This window comes from Tachypleus tridentatus, chromosome 13 (assembly GCF_004210375.1).
Source record: "Tachypleus tridentatus isolate NWPU-2018 chromosome 13, ASM421037v1, whole genome shotgun sequence".
Taxonomy (NCBI): Eukaryota; Metazoa; Arthropoda; class Merostomata; order Xiphosura; family Limulidae; genus Tachypleus; species Tachypleus tridentatus.
This window is the reverse complement of record NC_134837.1, coordinates 104797705-104821551: the sequence shown is the minus strand read 5'-3', so window position 1 is coordinate 104821551 and position 23847 is coordinate 104797705. Positions and strand designations below refer to the sequence as shown.

Here is a 23847-nt window from a genome sequence, read left to right as displayed (position 1 = left end):
TCTTATAACTTCACCCAAATTCACTTTTATGTTCACAGCTATCTATATCTAAGGCAATAAAATGTCTTTCAATGTTCCACCATTGTTCAGTTTTGCTACACCACCCTTAGAATTTCCATAACTATTGCAGAATGCGTCTTTATTTAAGTACATTCAATTATTTTTTCCTAAATTTCTTCTGTTTTTTGTATGTAACTGGTGTAATAACTAAAATATTTCTGGAAATGTTGTAAACTTGTAGCAGTCCTTTAGCTTAAACAAATATCATTTCTCTAAATAGTTGTTCAATGTAAATTATACTTGCTTGATAATGTTTATTTATCCTTCTCTCCTGGAGTGAGGTTATATTTATTTCAAGATGTAGTACAGAAACAAATCAATAAAAGCTAGTACATATCTTCCGTCAGTATAAGTAATAGGAATGGTTATTGACCTACAAAGTCTAAGAATTATGAAATACCGCACTAAGATCTTGAACTAAGTTAACAGTGTGTTTATGATAGTAGCAGCTAAAGTTTCATAAGGTCATTCTTTATATAAAATGTTGGTATGTTTTCTGTTTGTTCTTGGTCCCCCCCATCAGTCAACTAACCATTTATATGTCATCAAGAAAGATGCCCACGTTTTGTTTGGCTTCTATACTAGTTTATCTGAGTTTTTATTGAGTAGATAATCTTGGAAATGTTTTCTTTTATTTTTCCTTTTCTTGTGTGTAGTTGAAACTCAATTATTTTTCATTATTGCATTTTATTGTGTGATATTTTTGCTGCATGATGGACTGTTGTTAGTAGATTGGAACTACAGAGTTTTATGTCTATTATAATTATGAATTCTAATTTGTGTGTGTGTGTTTTTTTCACAAGGGATATTATAAGTGGTGTTTTTACACTTTCTTGAGCATTTAGGGTGGTTTTGTCGGTATTAGAAATTATTATAACGTGCTGTGGCTTCTGAATATTTTTCTGGCTTCACACTGGTTACATGTTCTCTGTATGTTTTCAAATAAATTCCTGACATATAAGAATACATTCGCGTGTGTGTAATTTTCTTCTAATTCATATTTAACAACAATCTTCTTCATTTTCTTATATATCAAGTGGTTAGGTATCCATTGTCAAGAAGGGCTTTACTTATGTATTTTTCTTTCTTCATCTTAACATTTAATGTTACAACTTTTGTTCATTTGGAAACTCGACAATTTTTAAAACCTGGTGTCTGTTTTTACACTGTGGGGTGGTTCAACTATCAGTATTTGTGGCAAATGAGCTATCAGATATAAAAGACTGTTTAGTGTAAGTAGTGTTATTAATTAATTAATTTTGTATTTGTAATTCATTGATGTCAAGGCTATCGAAAGTTGTGTTTGCAATCCATTGATGCTAAGGGTATGAAGATTTACAGAAAGCCTAACTAATACACGTATAAATAGCTGCGACCAGACGAGCGGAAGCAGAGTAAAGGTAAAAATCAAGTGAAAGAGAAGTTATGTCAGAGAAAAGTTATAAAACAGAAAGTTAACTGTCGTGGGAGTGAATGACCTAACGGTTAATATGTTAGAGTAAGATGAATAGCTTGAAAGAGATGAGGAGAAAATGTTGTCTTGTCAAAGTGTGTTCTAAACTAATTGAACCCGCCTGTGTAGACTTTGACAAAAAGTAAGTAATTACTAAAGGTACGGAAAGCTTATTATTATTGAGAATCTAGGATACAACTGCAATAACTTACGTGACAGCGTAAATGAATTATAGATAGAGGGTACTGAAATAAAAATAGATAAAAATAGTTCGGCTTGACAACTGAATTCTAAAGCAACTAAAATGGCCTAAGTGTACTTTTGCGAAGAGTACAGTATAATATTTAAGATACAACTATGAGCTCCATAGTGTTAAGAATTTTTGTACATATACTTAACTTGTTTCGAATACATACATTATTTTAAAAACAAGTAGAATGCGTGTTGTTCGTTTATCATGAAATTAATCGCCATAGCCACAGACACATTATTATATATAGAACTAAAAAATAGTTTCTGACACAAGTTACATGTCTTGGTATCAATCATGCTTGGGTTTGGAAATTTGCTGTATTTTCTATTTAAACCTGAATTATATCACTGGACATTATCTGTTCAGTTGGCTTATAGATTTTAAAATATCGTTTGTAGTATGTGGCCATATTATGAGTATACCGTCAATATATCCAAGGCAGATCCTAGATATAAGAATCCTCAAAATATATTATGTATTTGTACGTTATATTTATGCATTTATACATTAATTGAGACGATATATCCCGTTTATTATCTGTTCTTATTTGATAGTACCATACAATGCAAAAATACATAGTTTAGATTAGTCACTGTATATATAGATTCACACTTGCAGTTTTTGTTTTTTGATACTAAATCCTCGGAAAGTACAGAGTGCAGTTCACGGACATTAGGATATAGCTGAAAAGAAATACAATTATAGAGATATATAAAAAGGGGTAAAAATAAGATCATTTATGGGTTCAATTATCTCCAAGAAAATAAAAGGTCCACAATATATAGCGAAGAACTATAAGAAAGAAGAGCAAAAACAAAAAGCATCTTAAAGTAAATTTAATAAAACGAGAAAAATATGATGCAAATGAATGTTTCATTTCATTATTTATTTTTTATATAATTTTTATTGTATCATACATGCAGTTGCGTGGAATTGTGGGTATTGCTGTACATTATGGCGATGTCATTAGAAAGTGTGCTCTCACTCGTTCACACGTTTGCTTTGGCGGCAAAAAAATGTATTTACTCACATTCTAGGTTACTTTATTGCAGCACAATAACCTTCAAATGTCCTTCCAGTGATTCTCTACTCCAGGATATCCCTAAGAAAACAAAAAAGATATTTATGATAGAAAACAAGTTTGGGATAATTTGACCACTCGGTGCATGCATTTAATGTCAATGAGTCAAGCGCAAGCACAATGAAAAGTAATACAGAAGAAATAAAAAGTTATGTAGCTTAGTCAACTTAACTAGCTGCAAAGATAACATCAAAAGTAAGAAACCTGTTGTTAGAGAAGATGGAAAAGATGTTGGGGATCTTGGTAAAAGAAAAGAATCAGGAGGTGATAGTTATCAACTATAGCATCATCTGTACAAAGTTCTGGACCTGTACGAGCGTTTACAACAAAAAGATGAAGGGGGTCTTCAACTACCAAACCTTTCTTAGGAAGTGAAGGCTAGTTTGACAAGCTCAGGAGACACCACAACCTACGTAATATCAAACCTATAAGTGAAGCTACCAGTACAGACGACGCTGCCGTTTCTATGATCTCGGACGAGTTTAAGATAATTTTGAGGGCTGAGGGAAACAAGTCACAGTGAGTTTTTTAGTGCTAACGACACTAACTTATTTTGGGAGTACATATCGAGCGAAACATACATTTCAAGAAAAGGAACACTATTTCACACTTCAAAGCAGCGAAAAATAAACTAACAGACCTGATATGTAGAATATTGATGGTGACTAAGCATAAACCCTTGCTAGTGTACCACCCCCTAGTGGCACAGTGGTGTGCTTGCGAATTTACAACGCTATAAACCCGCGGTGGGCAGAGCACAGAAATCCCATTGTGTAACTTTGTGCTTAATTACAAATAAACAAACCTACTAGTTTACCACTCCTAGAATTCCCGAGTCCTAAAATGTCTCAGTCAGCAGATCATACCAATTCAATGGAAATCAAATAGGAAGACTTGAATAAATGGGACGCTCTTTAGAGAATGTTTTTCAACTGTTTCTACATCGAGATGGAGCAATATTGTCGTGAGTCCAACGTTACTTTCAAGATCTTACTCCTCCTTCACAGTGCCTTAAGCTAATCTGCACTTTACTGTTAGAGTAATGTTTCTGACGCTTAACACATTACTTTAATCTAACCCATGGATCAGGGCATCTTTTAAAATGTGTTGTCTGAGGTACACATTCTCATACTTATTGTATACTACTGATAGACCCAAGCAAACCATCAATTCGTGTTTTCTGACGTAACTGCAGTGTCCTTTATGTAATTAACAGCATAAAGAATAGCTTGGATGAAGTGAAAAAGACCACTGAATAGTGTTTGAAAGGCTTTGTAAATTCGTGTGTGTGTGTGTTTTCTTATAGCAAAGCTACATCTGGTTATCTGCCGAGCCCACAGATGAGAATCGAACCTATGATTTTGGCGTTGCAAATCCGTAGACTTACCGCTGTATTAGCGGGTAACTGTAGATTCATTTGTTTGAAGTTAAGCATCGAGATACACAATGGGCTATCTGTGTTCTGCAGGTTTTCAGCATTGTAAGTCCGCAGACATATCACTGTACCACTAAAGAGCGGCCAGAAGAAGTGCATCATCCATAACTTCACAAGATTGGTAAACTCGTCTTCAAAAGTGTCCAAAATCGTCAGGTTTGATTAAAATTTTGAAGATAACTAACTAGTTTAAGGATTTACAAGAGGTGGAATCCATCGGGCTTCTGAAGTCTCATGAAGAGATATTGTCGGTGGAAGAGTGAGTGAAGGTGATACAGAGGGGGTAAAAAGGGAGAAAAAGTAAGATGTCATTATGAAGCTGACCATGAAGAAACAGGCTCACTTCTTTGTGTTTGCTGACCATCTAGTTCAGAAGATGGTGGATGTGGACCCAAACCTGAAGTGGAGTTTACAGTTTGGAGGGAGTTTAACATATGTCTTGACTACCTACAAAGAGATTTACAGAAATAAATAACACATTTCATAACAATCCATCTTTACTCAATTTTTAAAGGTCTCTGTCTCAATAACATTTATCCTTACCACATGTACAACCACCGCTGATAGCAAACTGACTCGCTGCATGGCTCATGCTAGTCATCCATTGACATTTTTAGCCCATCGATGGTTGCTGTACCACATAAGGATAACCTAGTATTGCAATCCTTATCTTTACTTGAGGTGACACTGCTGCTATCTGCTGACCCTTCAGCACCCTCTTTTCAAAGCAACTAATACCATAACGACTTAGCGTGCCTAACTACCAGCCTATATTGGTAGATACTCATGTATATGTTTCATGTTGTATAAGTATTAGGTTTCTTGTAGTATGTTTGACTGTTGTGAGTGCATTTGTGAGACAGAAGTGGGAATTCTGAGTCTAGTGAAGAAGACTGAAAAGGTATGGAACTACCTCCTCTTTAATTGATACATATTATAATTTATCTTGGACGAGTCTCCGATTTATTATGTTATGTACGTTACGTATTAAAATTTCAGATAATCGGAAATTTGAATTTGAATTAGAAGTTAATTAAATATTACTATGTATTAAATTTATGATATTTACCAACAAGATTGATACACACAATGTTATTTTACTATACAAACAACAATACAATTTATAATAATGGATATTACAAACAGTTATTACAAACAATGATTTACATATAACAGTTTTGCAAACTTATAAACAATACTAAGTCTTATATACGGTATAGAATTGAGTTTTTTATCGACGATCCAGGTAAACGATGAACAAATTAATTCTGAGTTGATACTGTCACACCTCGCTTAAGCTAGCCAATTTGGTTGGCTTTGCACCAAATACAAGCTGACCTTTTACGGCGATAAAGATATTTAATATCCTCGTAGAAATATTAACGTCTAATGTTAAGTCACTGAAGTTGAACGGTGTGCAATGTTCGAAATCTATTATCGTTCCTGGTCCAGTTCTGTAGTTTTACGATGAATAAGCGTTAGATCAAATATAGTTTCCGAGGCCTATAACACACTGCCTATAGCTATCCAGTCTTCTGCCTCTCGACGCGTCGGTTTTATATATCAATTACGCAAGATTCTCAAACTTTCAACACTGTTCGAAAATACGCTAGCGTCTTCGTAAAACAGAAACTGTTGATTCTAACTCAAAATAATCTACAAATTTAGAGAATAGGCGGAACTTGCGCAATACAAATCCAACAAACGTGCCACACGCATCAAACTGAGAAAAACGTAGGTATCAAAATAAATGTATAACGGTTTGATTTTTTTTTAATTTCGTACAAATATACACGAGGGCTATCTGTGTTAGCCGTCCAGAATTTAGCAGTGAAAGACTGGAGGAAAGCAACTGGTTATCACCACCAACCGCCAACTCTTGGGCTATTCTTTTACCAACGAATAATGGGATTGATCGTCACGTTATAACACCCCCACTGCTGGGAGGGCAAGCATGTTTGGCGCGACTCGGGCGCGAACCCGCGACCCTCAGATTACAAAGCGCACGCCTTAACGCGCTAGGCCATGCCGGGCCCTCTACTTTTATCGCAATAACATATATCTCAAATCTTGCATATGTTTATAAATGGTCCGGCATGGCCAGTTGGGTTAAGGCGTTCGAGTCGTAATCCGATGGTCGCGAGTTCGAATCCCCGTGGCACCAAATATGCTCGCTCTTTCAGCCGTGGAGGCGTTATAATTTTACGGTCAATCCCACTATTTGTTGGTAAAAGAGTAGCCCAAGAGTTGGCGGTGGGTGGTTAAGATTAGCTGCTTTCTCTCTTGTCTTCCACTGCAAGATTAGGGACGACTAGCGCTGATAGCCCTCGAATAGCTTTGCGCGAAATTCCAAAAGCAAACAAATGTTTATAAATACAATATTTTAATTAAAATTTCGGCCCGGTATGGCCAGGTGGTTAAGGCGTGCGACTCCTAATCTGAGGGTCGCGGATTCGCAGCCACGTCGCACCAAACATGCTCGCCTTTTTAGCTGTGGGGGCCTTATAATGTGACGGTAAATCCCACTATTCGTTGGTAAAAGAGTAGCCCAAAAGTTGGCGATGGGTGGTGATAACTAGGTGATAACTGGTAAATTAGTGACGGCTAGCGCAGGTAGCGCTGGTGTAGCTTTGCGCAAAATTAAAAAAACAAACAAACTATCTTTTCATGAAAACAGCTTTTAATTATGAGGTGTGGTGTAAAGCTTGTGTACTTTTGACTTGTGAGCTTTCATCAACTTCAAGACCAACTTTATTAATTTTAATAGGGGATATGGCCAGTTTCATCATAATAGGTTTGGTACAAAGTTCTTTTGTAACCACAGCCTTCACTTCGTGGTGTTGCTTCCAATGGGATTGGGGTGTGGTTTGAAGTTCGTTAATAGTATTTTCTTACCTGGATAGGAGTAAATACTTCCTTCTTCGAAATAGCGATCCTTTAGTTGCATATTATTTTAAAATATTGTCGTGTGAATATCTTCGTATCTGTGTCACATGTTTCAACATTGCACTATAGAAAGGTTAATAATTCTCTTTGAAAAACAGGTGGTGTTAAATATGTGACTTTTTTCTATCTAAATGATGTTCACTGTATCAGTATACACAGATCGTTCATGTAAAATCTGACTAACATCCTATAAAGTTTGTTTTTGTAGAGATAGACAAATTCGTGGAGAAAAATTATTAATATTTCTAAATGTCAATTAAAAACACACAAGAAAAAACAGAATATAGAGACTTATTTATTTTCAATATTATGAAATGAAACATTAAGTCTCACAAACCCGTGACAAATTATTTTTTTTATTTTCCGGAATATAGTAATAAACTCTTTTCCTTCGAAAAGACAAAATAATTAACGATCCCTCATTTACCACGACGCGAATATTTTTTTTTTTTAGTTTTTCTGCTTTTTTGTTTGTTATTGTTTCTTTTTGTTTGTTTGTTAGCATATTTTGAATTATTTTTCAGCTATTCTTTTGTTTTCTATCATCGGGGTTATTTCTGTTTAATTAAACTTCCATTGATTCTGTTGCAAGAAAGATCAACAATTTAATTTAAAGGCTTTGTTTACATAATATAATATCGTTGCTAAATTACTACCTAAATTAGAATTTATTAGTATTTTAAACTTGTATGGCAATGTTAAAGGCAGTAGTGTTAGCAGGTTAGGTCAGAAACTTCAAGTCTCTAGCAGAGGATTTAAAACTGCTAATCAAATAAAGTTAAACCAATCAGCAGTACCTGCCGCCTATATAGCTACTTTATAACTACTAGACTTACCAGACGCCCATACCTTTCGATCCGCATTGTAGCACCCTGACCACTAGGCCAAATTGGGTCCTGATTTTTACATAAAGGCCTTGTTTTAGCAAACAGCAACACAATAGGTTATCTGTGCTCTGTCTATCACGAAGTATCGAACCCCAGATTTTGGTGTTATAAGTTCGTACATTGTCAAATATCAAAAACGTTTTATTAAAAGTTACCTTTACTATCCTTCGTTAGTATTTAGTAACTTACCAAGGAAGGGTGTATATTTTGTATTAATTTATTAAAAATAGAAATATGTAACTAATATTTACAGGTTTTATTGAAATTGTGACTAACACAACTACACGTTTGTAATGAAAACTGATTAGGGATCTTAGTTGAATAAAGGCCAACTCGAAACGTTGAATTTTGAACTTAATCTCTTTCGTCGCGGTGTTTTGAAAAATATTTTTCAGTAGTGATTAAGAAACGATCTAAGAACAATTTGTAAGTATCGCTTATATACTAAAAATAGCCTAGTAACTGCTCTGTTAAATATTGATTATTTTGACAGTTGGGTAAAATATGTTGTTTTTTTTGGTTGCTTGCTCTTATAGAAACAAATCTATTTTTATAAGGTCCTCATAATATAAACACATGTGCCACTAGCTAAAGTCAGTGAGACGTCATCCAGGCGACTCGCAATAATTCTGTCCACAGTGACAAGGGTAGCAATGCAATTTGTTATCTCCAAAAATACTCGTTTGTGCTGTGAAAAGAAGTATGGAAATCGATCTGAAGTTAAACCTCTATTAATGTAGGACAAGTGCAAGTGTACTTCAATACCATTAAAGTTATTTACATGTCAGGGGTTACAATGGCATGGTATATTGACAGAAGTTGTATCTCACCCTTCCTGTCTTTTGGGACACTACTTTTTTTTTCTTTCGATGAACCCATATGGATGCACTTTGGTTTCGTAACTTTACTCCCAGGAATGTCTGTTGAACCATCCGAAAGTTACAACAAAGTACGACGGTATTTCTGTTATGAGACGATACGCCATTTTGGCTGTTGTGCGATCACGTGATTTGAGAAATGATGGTTACAGTTTTCGAGCAAGGCGTAACACAGTGAGTTGTCATGCAAAATGGGGCTCTTACTTTTCAACTCGAATCACAAAACAATGATCTGAAGATCAAGATATTATCAATTTCCTGTAGTCAGGTCGGTCAATCGCCAGATATGAGCCCTGATTTATCGTTTCTTGTGAAAACGGCCCAAGCAAAATCTTCTAGGAAGACCAACATCCAAGTTCTTCACCAGGAATGAGGTAAAGTCTCATAAAAGTAGATTTCATATTTCATAAATACGATGGCCAACTATATTTCTGCAGGAAATATTAAACTGGATCCACTGAATACTAAAGGTAATCTCATATTCTTCGTTTCATATTTATTTATTAGATAAAACAACATTCTCACTGAAATGAATGTCTATTTACTTATTGGGAAGAGGTATATTACGCACCACACACACACGAGTGTGATTCTGTTATTTTACGCGTTATGCTAAAAAAATTCCAAATTAAAGAAAACATTATCATTTATTCCTAGCTCTTTATAATAAAATTTATTGAGTATATTTTATTGGCATTTTAAGAACACATGTGAACTAGCATAACTTTATTATTTGAATATAGTGGCATTTGTTAATACGATCTGTCATCTTTACATCTTCAGTTCTGTTGTAGTGTTCCTCTTATGTTTTATACAAGTGATGAATATAGCTGCTAAGCTTTCGTTTTTTGTTTTTTTTTAATTTCGCGCAAAGTTATTCAAGGACTATCTGCGCTAGCCGTCCCTAATTTAGCAGTGTAAGATTAGAGGGAAATCAGCTAGTCATCACCACCCAACGCCAACTCTTGGGCTACTCTTTTACTAACAAACAGTGGGAATGACCTTCGCATGATGACGCTCTGACGGCTGAAAGGGCGAGCGTGTTTAGTGCGACGGGGATTACGAATCGAACGCCTTAACCCACCTGGCCATGTCGTGCCTAGCTGCTAAGCTAAGTTAGATAAATTTTATATAAGTAGTTAGTAGGCTTTGTTGTATATTGGTAGTATATTTTATGTGTGTGATTACTATGCTGTACCGAAGTGGCTCAGCAGTAAGTCTGATTTTATAATGCTAATAATCAGGTTTCGATACCTGTGGTAGGCATGTCACAAATTGCCTATGGGGTATCTATACCTATCAATTTATGTTATAAACAGGTAATGTTTCCTTTCTGTTATATTTATTAGTATTTTTAACTATTATGGAAGATTAAAAGTTCGACATTGTTAAAATCTCGCAATACTCAGTATAAAAAAAACACGAAACTTTTCCAGAAAAACTCACTTTTTTAGCAGTATATATTAAGCAAGTTAAATATGTGTGTGTGTGTTAGGCTAAAGATTACTCTACAGTAGGTACATGCGACTTGTTGGCGGTAAATTAAAAAAACAACAGCACGCACCCTACTTGTTTTCAAAATAACATATATATATATATATATATATATCCCGGAGTAAGTTAAATTAATGTAAAAAATTCCTTACACTGTAGAGGTTATAATTATATCTTCAACACTAAATACTTCTCTTCTTATTGTAAAAAATCCATTTAACCCTATTCAATTGCTTCATAAGCCAGTTGACAAACCGGACTATTTTCTTTATTTTTATCGCCAGATTATCCGTTTTTTGTTCACTCACGTTGTCGTTGAGTTACCGCGGTTGTATCCTATACTTCAAAAATCGGCTGATCCTTTTTTGTATTTTCAAGAATCGTCTGCCTCTTGTCAAAATCTACTCGGGCTGGTTCAATTACTTAAGAACTTTCTTTGACGATAAAACTTATTATCTTTATATCTTACAAAATTGTTAATCTCATTCTAATAAACCAGCCGTTAAACCTTTTACTGTCATGACGATTAACTTTGTATCTTCTAACTTTTCTCTGACTTGGCTTCTCCTTTCCGTTGTTTTACTTTCTTCATTTTTTTTTTATTTCGTCTGCTTGCGCGCTATTTATACGTCTATCACTTAGACCTTCTAGGAATCTCTATATCCTCAATATCAATGGATTGCACACGAGTTTCGATGTTCCCGAGATCAAATAATTATAAACACAATGTATGACTCCTATAAAGTTACGTAACCAAACTTGTCATAACTATCGCCTTTAAAGTAATTGCTTTTAAACCTTCTGTTACGAAAAACTAAATAATTATGCAATATTCACTCACAAAATATACAAATTAATAGTACCTACAATAAACAATCTTTTATATATGATAAACTTTCACAAGTTCAAAAGTTTTCTTATTTTGATTAGGTAAGGTTTAATATAAAAAGTTAAAAATTTTGACAATGTCCAGGAAAAAGTTTAAAAAGTGATTATTTACGAAAACGTATAAAGAAATTTGTAAATTATTTAGTAACCTGTACTTGTCGATGATTAATTTATGATAAAGTGCATGGAATCGAACTTCAGCTTCTAATTATCCAAGAGCTTAATTTAATATTCCATGAACAATACTATCGCAGTGGAATTTACCACACAGTTTGTACCCAGGTTATGATTAACACCGAAGAGTTACACAGCTTACCATTGGAATGTTCCAGCTAAATAACTGAAAGCTTTAAAACAATATACATTTTGTTTTTGTTAGAGCTAAGTCACATCGAGCCATCTGCTGTGTCCACCGCGGAGAATCGAGCCCCAGATCTTAGCTTTGTAATTCCGTAAACTTACTACTGTTCTGCCCGAAGATTGGATCAACTTATGTGTAGTGTTTTTTTTGTTTTTTTTTCTGGTGATCGATGATAATATTTGGTATGTACGTCTAAAAGGTGCATTTATGACAGGTGGCTGAGCCTAGAGTTTACTCGTAAAATAATGTATACACTAATTTGTAAGTAGAGCCAACGTACGCATTTTATTTCATTCATTAATATTTAAAATGATTCAATAAGCAATACAAATTATTTAAATATTTGGTATCTGTTAGACATAACTTATAATTTAAAAACAGGTGAAAAACTGTATAAAAGACAATAATAAAACTACAATTTTAAGGGTGTATAATCACAATTTAAACCACTGAATGGCGGACAGTGTGTGGCATCGAGCTCTTTAAAAACTTTATTTCAGTTATTACATTTTTTATTACTAACCACTTCCTTTATTAAGACCAACGACTTAAAATATCATAAAACATAATAATATGATAACACAAGTGCATTTATTTACAAAAACAAACACTGCTGTTTACGTACACACAACTGATACGATTTTGTGATTAACCAGTTAAGAGTTTCTATATTAAAACAAAAACTGTGAAAACAAATTAGAATAAAATGTTTTATGATCTCTGTTAACAAAATTAAAATAAAAAATTGCTCATTTAAACCTCGCATTTACTTCCTATTAATATTCTACGCATTATACAATAACTTTTCACTCTCTTAAGTACTTGTAGGAAAACACTATATAATCGGTTTTAGCCTTCAGAAGTACGAGTTTGGATTTTTGTATCAATATGTGATACAAAAGTTATTTACTTTAAAAATTACAACTTTCAAATTTCAGATGTAATAAAATATTAAAACATTTGTCGATTTTGTTTCAGTCGCGTATCTAACAATAGACCTGGCACTGGGAGAGTAATTATACTTAGTAATATTTGAGAAAACAACAACAAAAACACATTGACGTTTTAAATCTATCCAAATATTTACACTTTATTAACGCCTTGAGACAATTTTGACTTAAGCTAAAGTGTCCAGCTTATTTACATTTTACAACAATAACAAAAACGTTGATATCAGAAGGCTTAACAATATAAATTTTTTACGCCTAGTTCAGAAAGTCAAAGTACTTCTCCTCATGACCAGCGTATGTATTACGATGTAGCATGAGGCGTAATTTCACTTATACTTTTTATTTTATTTTCTATAAATTCAGATAGTATTGTTATATTTCATATTTAAATATATTCAGAACTATGACAAATAACGCACGTAAAACATCAATGTTTCAGCATTATTGACTGCTTCTAGAAGTCTAGTTGCTACTATTCATAACTGCCCAAATTTACATTGATCATTGATCATTAGTGGTTGTCAATGACAACTTAATTTTCCATAAATATATGTATATATAAACTATTTACTGATGGCTTTAGTCGTTTTTATAAAACTTTACATCTCATTTTCTTTCTTTCTCAAATTGTGTGATAATAATACGCTCTTTAATCACCAATAAAGAATGAAAGACCAGGCGGTTTTTGAAAACTTAGTGACACTAACATAACCTTACAAGACACATTTATATACAAAGGAACACTTTTTTTTAAATAAATGTTTCGCAATTCTCTCAGTAGAATTTACACATTAAAATTTCTCGTAGATATTTTTGTTTTCCCTCAGAAATGTCAAGAGTTTGTTAATTTAAGACATATCTATAGATACGAAAGTAAAACGCTTAGGCCGATATTTCTCTATCAAAAATGTAGTATTACATTAAGTATGCAACATTATTAGATTTTATGATAGTTTAATATAGTACTGTCCTTCTACCTTCATCTTAACACTACACTCATGTATGGATCAAGTTAAAATAAGCTACGAGTTAAACCCACAAATAACTTCCACATATAAACTTATTTTGATTTTTTTTTCTAATTTCATGAACACCAAAGTTTCACGTAATTATTTTTATAAACACAGAGATATTTTTATTATTTTTAATGATTACTGTATCAGTCATTAGATAGCAACATTATAATAAAATAACTTGTCAATATTACAAACATGCATTGCTTTGTACAGTGGCTATCATAACAAAAATTTTTGCACTGTTATCAGCTGATGACATCAGAATACAAATTTACATCATCCTATTGAAACGTTTCAATTGACTGATGCTTTCTTTAGAAATTAGACGAATATTTTCCGCTACCTTTTGCATCTTGTGCTACTACTACTCCACATTGACAATAAAATATTTTAATGACAACGTTTCTGCGCGTATAAATACACACAAAATGTTTGAAGACAATTTGCAATGAAGTGTTTGCTACCACATCCAAAACTAGACACTAAAATAGGCTATCGTGACCAAAATAAATAAAGCTGATTTGATATTTTAGATTAATAAAAATAATCCCTGATATAAATTTATATACATATATGTGTGTGTGTGTGTCCTTTTCACTCAAGTAGAAAACTCATGGGCCTCTCTTTGAACTATGAAGTCACATTTCACTTCCCACGAATAAAACAAGTATATCAAAGTTCAACCGACCGTACCAATGAGCTTAAAGCCCAAGATAATAAACCATTAAAATTACATCACAGACAAAATCCATTCCAGGAAGGTTTCACTGAATCTGACTAATCATCATAACAGTGTTATGTTCCTGGACAATCAATCTCCACTATGTCTCTTGGAACGTCGACAAACTGGTACACCAATCTCTGACCGTCAACCTTGGCCAAAATTCCTCGCTGATAGTAGTACCTTTAGGAAAGAAATAACAACAAACATTTTTTTTCCACTTTTCTTCATAAAATATTCAATACCATCATTGGCATAACTGCAGACCGAAAACGAAAAACTGTTTAATATCAATTAAAGTTTTCTGTTCAACGCAAAAAAATATTCTGGGTTGGTTATTTTAATACCCACGATCGTATCACTACTATACTGCAAGAAAAACATTACACAAAATACACAATTGAAACAAGTCTACTGTGATATGTTGTATCAAAAACAAATAACAGTACTAACGGAGTCCAGGGAATCGAAAAGCATAAATATTATTGGTATTATTTTGTGAATAAATACAAATCTTCCCCTAGAAGTAGAATAATAAAGCTTTATATTCTACGAAAGATTCTTGTGTTGATCCGCATTTCACAAAAATTACACTAATGTACCCTTCTAAAGACAAATTAAATTTCTTTGTTAATGAGTCAACTATGACTTAATGAGGGTGAAATGCAGTTTTATGTATCAAACACAATGCTTTAGTCAGAATGGTAAAAAATAAGAGTGAGGCATATTAACAAGTAAAACTAGTCCAGAAAGCGCTCATAACCTAATATTTTAAGTCATGTTATTCATTCTGTACGTGGCTCAGCATGGCCAGGTGGTTAAGGCACTCAACTCGTCATCGGAGGGTCGCGGGTTCGAATCTCCATCACACCAAACATGCTCGCTCCTTCAGCCATCAATTCCACTATTCATTGGTAAAAGAGTAGCCCAAGAGTTAGCGTTGGGTGGTGATGACTAGCTGCCTTCCCTCTAGTTTTACACTGCTAAATTAGGGACGGCTAGTGCAGATAGCCCTCGTGTAGTCCTCGCGAAATTCAAACCAAACCATTCAGTACGTACCTCAGAGCACGACCCATCGTTTCGTAATTCATGTCTGGTTTGTTTTTATGAAGTCCCCAGAGCCTTGAAACTGCTTTGGAGTCCACGAGTTTGAAAATTCCTTTTTCTCGGTTTGTCCATTTGATATAACGTGGACAATACTTGTTATCCTGAAGTAACTTTAACAGAAACTCCCATAGATATGTTGTAGAACCTGAAAAATTACGGATTTTCTATACGTTTGCTATAATCTCCAAATATAAGGTTATCAGGAAAAATGCTATTTAGAAATGAAAATGTCTCGTTGGAAATATTAAAATTTATATACGAAAATAGTCAATAGATAATGATACAACAAATCTCCAAAGCTCCGTACACTTAGTACTGACCTTCCAGGGGACATCTATTAGTTACTTGTTTTATTTTATACAATACTATAATATGTCAGTACAACAATACTTAATCCCTGAAGTTTATACAATCCCTTGTCAAATGTTTTACTTTTTTCTTATGATACACTACTAATTTTTTTCATATAGATGATTATATTCCGACAAGTTACACTTCAAAATTCAAAAATACACACACAAATAATATATGCAAATGCCGTTCATGCAAGCATTTCTAAGAAAGTACTTTCATTCATAAGTTATTAATTCAACCACATAACAAATGCCATAACCCGAGGTCGCCTTTTCCTCGCGTTCCATTTATGTCATCATGTGAACTACGTTTAGGGCAGAAAATAACTGAACAGAAACCAATGCCAATCAGTTTTATTTTAGTAATGTTGGTGCTGAAGAAATTAGCCTTTCTGTCAGCCAGTATAATGTTTTTGTTATTAATTACAGAGCTATACATAGTTGAACACAGTGATAACAATCAACAGAAAAACAGTATTGAATTTACCTTGTCGACTTTTCCTCTTAGTATACGATGTTGAATTAGAATTTGGATTCTTCGGTCTCCTTGCTGGCAAAACAAAAGAAAAACAAAGGAAGTTGAAAATTTCATATTATTTGCTAGCATCGAAGCCTTTTAAATTTGATATATGTATAGATATCGAAAGATGAGTATTTATTTTCCACACTTAAAATAACGTAAGTTTTGATAGTTATGCGCATAACTTGACTGATTAGCCTTTGGTTTTATGATAGCTAAATTGGTTTATTATAAGTTAGCTGTTTTAAAATGCACTCTATACTTATACATTATAATTTATTGCTTATACTATTAAGACCTCAATCACGAAAAATCGACCTCTCCAGACGATCGCGCAAATTTTGAAATATGTCCCATAAAACAATGATTAGTTGAAGCAAACTACTTGACTCTACTATTTAAAAATCGTTTTTCATATATGAAATCCATGAAGTATAAAAACGATACAGCTGTATATAGCAGTAATGGTTTTAGAGGTTTCAGCGTTTCCATCTCCAGAATCAATGTCATGCACTTTGCTTTCTTCTAATCTAATTCTATGATATTTTGATCTCTCAGGGCACTTCGTCTCATTACTGTTCTTTCTCCACTTCCAGCATCTTTTCTTCACTTCAAATTAATATAATCTGGTTTATTTGAACATGAATCCAAAGGTTACCAGCATCTATAAACGCCACAGGCAAAGCGATCTACTTTCTTTCCATGTTTATGTTTCTGGCAAGTCATTTTACAGATTTCACTTAAGTATATTTTTCCAATCAACTGTTGTTGAATTAAGCACAAAGCTACACAATGAACTATCTGTGCTCTGCTCACCACGGGTATCGAAACCCGGTTTTTGGCGTTGTAAGTCTGCAGACACGCCGCTGAGCCACTGGGGGGGGGGCTTTTCCAATCAAAAGAAGCTTTTCAGTTTGTGTTATTGGATTATGGTTATGAAGTCTAGCGCCTCCAATCCGTTTTTCGGCTCTGACGTTTTTCCTTAATCTGGGTCGGGTTTGAGCGACCGAGGATCTTAGAAATTCAACTACAACGTGAAACCATATTATAAAATAAACCATACCAAATGTTTATATACTAAAGTGGAGAGTTGTAGATATTTCAAAATTCAACAAGTAAGTTTTAATATAAATTCTGTGGTGTAGTGTGAATGAATGAAAATAATAAAAGTGTTTTAAAAACGTGATATACTTGAGTACGTGCAAAACAAGCTAATTTAATGTGGGAAGTAGCCCTAAATTACACCAAGAAAGAGAGAGAGGAAAACTAGGCATCTCAACTAAATCACAAGCACAAAAAAACTGTGTTTACCAGATGTTCATACTAGTTTGCTTGATAAAACCTTTTCTCTGATTGGTTAGTTAAACATAATATTAACATAAGATAAACACAGAATTGATAATTTAAAAATCTGCAAATAAGTATTTTAAAGAAAGTAGGAAAACAAGGCTGGAGATACCATAGATATTACTGATGATGAAAAACCCACTTGAAATAGAAATGTATATCACAACTATGAGTTAGCGAAGAACACGTGGAACTGACATCTTCACTAAAGAAAAATGCCATGAAGAGAAACTGAATTTATATAACTTAGTAAGTGTATGCACAGACGGCGCATCTCCTATGAGAGGGAAACGTGAAGGACTTGTATTCGTTACTACAAAAAGAATTATGAAATCCAGATACTTTGATTTCCTTCCATTGTCTTTTGCATCAACAGAATATCTGTGCTACATTTACTGTTTTAAGTGACTAATTAAATAAAGTTATTGGTATTGTAAACTACATAGGTCCACGAAAAACCGACTCACGCACACCACAACTGTACGGCACCTCCAAACCTCACAAACCCGATTGTCCACTACTACCAATAATGTCGACCTATAAATCATTTAACTACAACCTCGTTAATTATATAGCGTTTGTTTTTTATAAATATGTAACATCAGCAGGTTCCTTTTTTAAGACTCTTTTAACTTTAAATATATTCTTAACCAACTAAATGATAAAGTATTAATGGCCAATTTTAATGTAATTTCCCTCTTCACAGAGGTCCCAACCACCGAAGCTTGCAAGATAGCTTTAGAACTTTATATCCAAGACCCCAACCTATTGGTCACATCCTCAGCATCCATTTAGTAACCGTTATAGAATTCACTACCACCGAAACTAACTTTATGTTCAATGACTAAAACTCCTAGAAATAAATGACACTGATTGAAGCGATCAGTTCAGCCTTATACCCACCATTATAGTGGTACAGGTATGTTGATGATACAGTTGCTGGATTCACATCTACAGAACACACACTTAGTTTTTTTCAACCACGTCAACTCGATACACCCTAACATTAAGTTCACCTGTGAACAGGAAAAAACTAACCAAATAGCTTTTATTAGCCTCAAGATCGCTAAAACTGATACACAATTAAAAACAGAAATCCACAGACAAATCACCCATACTGGATCATCCATTCCCTGGGACTCAGCACATGAAACAAAACAAAAATTCAACATATTAAGAAACCAAATAAACATAGCCACAAAACTATGGTCATCAGATAAAATTAACGACGAATCAACAAAATGAAACAACACTTCATCAACATCAACAAATTTCCTCCAAAAACCGTGAAAAAATTATAATCACACACCTAGATCAACAACAAACAAACAATAATAAACCCCAAGATACAACAAACTAGAAAACCTTATACTATTACATACCATATGTTCCCAATATCAACGAAAAAACAACAACAAACAAACCAACATTTGGAAAAAAAACACTTAACAAAACACAACATTTCAGTAAACACCAAATTTATTCAGAAAACAGGTACAAAACTAAAGTCCATACTATGTAAAAATTACATTAATAAACACAAACACCAACATTATTTATAAAATACAATGCAATAACTGCTATGACTTGTATATTGGAGAAAAAAGCAGAAAAATAAAAAATTAGATTCAAAGAACCCAATAAACACCATCACAAGTTTTTGAACACTTCAATTCAAATAAACACAACATAACCATAGAAAACACCCAGATACTAAGTGGGGAAACAAATATAAACAAATGCAAAATCAAAGTTCTACTTATACAACATCTAAACTCGAAATTAAACCAATATAAAGGAATACCTTTATACCTATACATACTAATTAATAACCTAATTGTCCTAGCATCTAACTGCAACGCTCCCTATAATGCCGTACCCCTTTATACTCTCGTCCCTCAGACATATGCCCAGAAAGGCTTAGTTTCAAACTCTTTCTTTGCCAACCAGAAGATGACCTAGGAAGGTCGAAACGTTGTTCTCTCCTTATCAATAAAAATGTTAACACCCATACCAGCCGTTCTTAGATACACCATAGATATTACTTAATCAAACTACAAACCTCTATACTGACTCCATGCTGTTACCTAGAATTCGTTTGTTTTGTTTTTTACTTTTTACGTTCCCTATTTACAGGTTTAAATTCCCCATTTGTTTTATTTATCTTGTTTAGATTTTTTATGCTGAACTATCGGCAAAGGATTACTTGATATTGTTGCTAACTTTACATGTTGTAACGCCATAAAGATTTCTTTAATAACATTGTAAGCATTTATAGGATTCTGTGTAACTAATTTCTTACTATATATAATGCATATCAATGGGCAAATATAGACTGAGGCACAATCCCCACCAGGGGCGTATAAAATCACCAGTAGAAAAGCAGTCTTTTCAAATAAATCGTATTCGTGTAAAATATCGCTTTAAATAAACCTTCCTATCCTTTGATGTAATTATTCTACAAACATGTGTTATAAAATTTAATATTATGTGTATCGATGGTTTTTTACTCCTTCACTTCATATTTGGTATAAGGGATGGCTCCCTAAAGACACTGATTGTATAGTGGACAAAGCATTGAGTATCTACATGTTACAGCTTATGTAAAGTATAGAAGAAACAAATCGACTCTTCAATACTCCTACGATCTTCGCGGTGCCTTATTTATCATTCTACAAAGGTTTGGGTGCGATATACTAAGCAGTTTTTGTTGTAGGTTGGCAGGGAATATTAATAACAATAATATTTATTAACAAAGTGTTTTCAAAACATTTTATTTTCCTTGTAAGTCGAACATGCGTGTTTTGTTTTGTGCACTTTTATAAGTTTTCAGCCTCAGCAGTTAATAGTAAACATTTTAAAAATGTTGTTTAAACTGAATCTTTACTGTTTAAGTTGGGTTTGTTCGAACGTTCTGTTAGGGTTTTGTGCAGTTCCTATTATGAGTTACTTACTCATAATACCAAAGGAATGTGGTATCTACTTCATAACTCCTTTTAGCACATCTTGTATATCTAAGCGAGGCAATCTTGCTCCTTCATTATGAGAATTTGAAATTGCTAAGTCTGCACATTACTTAAACTACACATAAAATATCATAATGAACGTAAAGTCAAAGGCTTAATTCATCTTAATGTGAAATTTAAGGAAAGATATATTGTCTTAATATGTATATTGTTGTTATGGCTATGTAGTGTGTTTCAGAAACTTATGGACTAAAACAATAAATATCACTAAATAGCACACATATAACACACAAAAGAGTTGAAAAATCAAAAGTTTACTTTTGTTTTAATTAAATTAATAGCTATCATGTTTCTTTTACTTTTAATTATTCATCTTCGCGTCATAAATTATTGGTGTGAAAAGGGGCTAATTATTTATAGAACATATAACTGTTAACTTTAATACATTAAGATGTGAAACTAATATTGATGGGATATTGTGTTGCGAAACTGACGATGATGACACATTACGTTTTGAAAATGAAAACTGTGGGGTTTTATGTTATAGAACTAACAGTGATGATATATTACATTACGAAACTGAGAACATGACTATATAACGTTACGAAACTGACAACTGTCATGTTTTACGTTACGAAACTGATAAAGAAGATTAGCGATATTACGTTTCGACAAGCAAGAATTTGTTATTAAGTTTTATATTTATATTTCACATACTAAACATACCTTTCTTTTTCGGCTTTGGTTGAAGGGAAAGGTCTTCAACGTAACAAGACGAGTCCAGATCACCGCCTAAAGAAATGCTGCTGTAGGCTGCGGTTATAACTGAAGTGGGAATGGCTAACTGTCCTTCTGTTCTACTTCCTGGCGGCGAGTGAAGCTTATAGAATGAAGGGGAACTGCATGAGCTGGGCCTGTTGAGGCCTTCTGATGAGGAGCGCGAGTGTAGTTGACTTGTGGTGTTCATGGTGAAGTGGGAAGGTGACTGAGAGTCTGGAAATTCAGGATGTTTTCCTGAATACTGAGAAAAGAAGGACATTCTTTGTGGTGATGATAAAGATGTGGAGATCCGAGTTACCTTTTGATCACCAGGACTGTGTGTATTATACGATTTTTGAGGAGAGGACATATCCAGATATGGAGGGGTTGGTAGAGATCTGAAGTGATGAGACACGACTTCTGGAACTAAAAGGAATTAGAGTATAACATATGCAATAATACAAATAAACAAAAGAAAGTTAAATATAAACAACAATGCATTTTCTCGTCATAATATTCTTCGTACAAGATCTTTTTATCAAACTGTTGACTACCTAAACCAAATGTTGTGGACCAAACTCCTAAATGTAAATATTCAGAAAAACCCATTAGGTAGCCATTTCAAATTATTATAAATATAAGTAAGTATTCGCAGACAAAAAAAAAAAAGAACTTTAAATTTTAATACTGTGTTTATGAGTCCTATAAGGAAGATTTGATAAATCTACTAGATGCATGGGGATTGGCTAAGTCCAGAAACCTTACAAATTGGATATTTATAAGGATTGTGTGGAGCCCGATATTAGAAACAGTTTACCTTATTTGTTTCATTAAGCTAAGTAGTAATCATACTTATCTCCTCGTTTTAACTTTGTCAGTTTCATCCTGGGGTCATGACTTTCTTCTGACCAACAATGGTTTATAACACTTTCTCCTACTTCGGTATTCTCTTCAGAAGCAAGCAGTATTCTCACTTTCTATTGACATAGCAGCATTCATCTTCACCAGGCCTGTCCAAATAACAGGTTCAAGATGATCCAACCCAGCTTTATATGCATGCTTGACAGAAAGCCATGGGCTCTCATATAAATGTTGCGCATAATTAGCTTTAAGAAGCCGAAAACAAACATATTAACACATGACGTACTATTCATCTTTACTCCTTGAGAACGTAATTATCAGGGTGCAGCACGATTACAAGCGATTTAACAAACTTTGTTTCTTCGTAACTTCTTTAAAATTGCTATTCTTCTTCGTGATATGGTTGTCAGAAGGTAATCCATGAGCATTAATACCGAAAATTGCCATGAACACTTCCAGAATCCCCCGAATTTGGATGTATGTCCTATTAACCATTAACTATGCCAAAATGTACTCATACTTTGTTTCTATGGCTTTCGTCTTTCTACATGGTATTCGAAAAGTCACTGTGTAGTTTTGTAATCATATGTCTGTTCAGTCTATTTCAAGCCAGCAACTGATAGCGGTGTTTAGAAACAATATAAGAAGGATCCAAGCCTGTATTGATGCCAACGGGGTTCACTTTCAATATTGTTTATAATTGTCATTCATACTTGCCTCCTGTATTCTATATTGAAACATGTCTGTTAATAAATATGTAAGTGCACAGTGACTTTCCGAACACCCTGTACTTTTCCTGCTTGAAATTTTCTGAACTGGGCAATACGCGGATGATTTGTCTCAGTTGAATCTTTTATAGCATTAACACAGCACTGTACCATGTCCTCAATGTGTTCTTTGCATTTGGTACTGAAAAGCTATCAGGATCTCTACCATAAAGATTATTTTTGTGAACCACCAGTGCATTTTCATACACATTAACCATAGTTCCGAGTCTATTGTTCGTAGAGTAAATCTATGTTTAAGAGTCAGAATGTACTCTAATAGACTGACTCTAAACAAAGAACAGTTTTTAAGCCCGAGAAGTTACGAACCTTTCTTTTTTTTGTCTTTTTGGACTTTTTTGTACTACTGTTTCTTCACGCCATTACTTCTTGTCTGTTTTGTCATTCATATTAGAATCTCATTCCATGGGCCTTCCTGTAACTCACTTCTTCCTGTTATGCAGTATTATTTCTTTTATACATTTTCTAGAGATAACGGGCTTTCTTCTACTTTTGTTTGTTTGTTTACCTTTGTAGTCTCTGGTGTCTAATCACGATAACATCCGCAACTGATACATTTATAACATACAACACCTCACTTTTGCAACTGAGCTTTGGAGAACCAGATGTTTCAGAATATTAACTTCCAAATTACATCCAAATAAATGCAACTCGACTCGTAGGTTGTACAAAGTGATAGTAGTAGAATGTCTATGTTTGGTTATAATTGGACTCAACACAAGATCT

At 33.7% G+C, this 23847-nt stretch overlaps 1 protein-coding gene across 1 annotated transcript in view; it reads right to left on the bottom strand.

The window, feature by feature from the left end:
* Positions 1-12000: 12000 nt before the first annotated feature.
* The window catches only part of LOC143236841 (uncharacterized), a 45324-nt gene continuing 33477 nt past the window's right edge, over positions 12001-23847 (bottom strand). Inside the window, exons 5-8 of the mRNA XM_076475457.1 lie at positions 21443-21901; positions 16371-16433; positions 15483-15675; positions 12001-14606 (exon numbers count right to left, since the gene is read on the bottom strand). Of these exons, the coding sequence (XP_076331572.1) occupies positions 14498-14606; positions 15483-15675; positions 16371-16433; positions 21443-21901 (824 nt within the window). The 3' untranslated portion in view covers positions 12001-14497. The remainder of the gene's footprint in view (positions 14607-15482; positions 15676-16370; positions 16434-21442; positions 21902-23847) is intronic.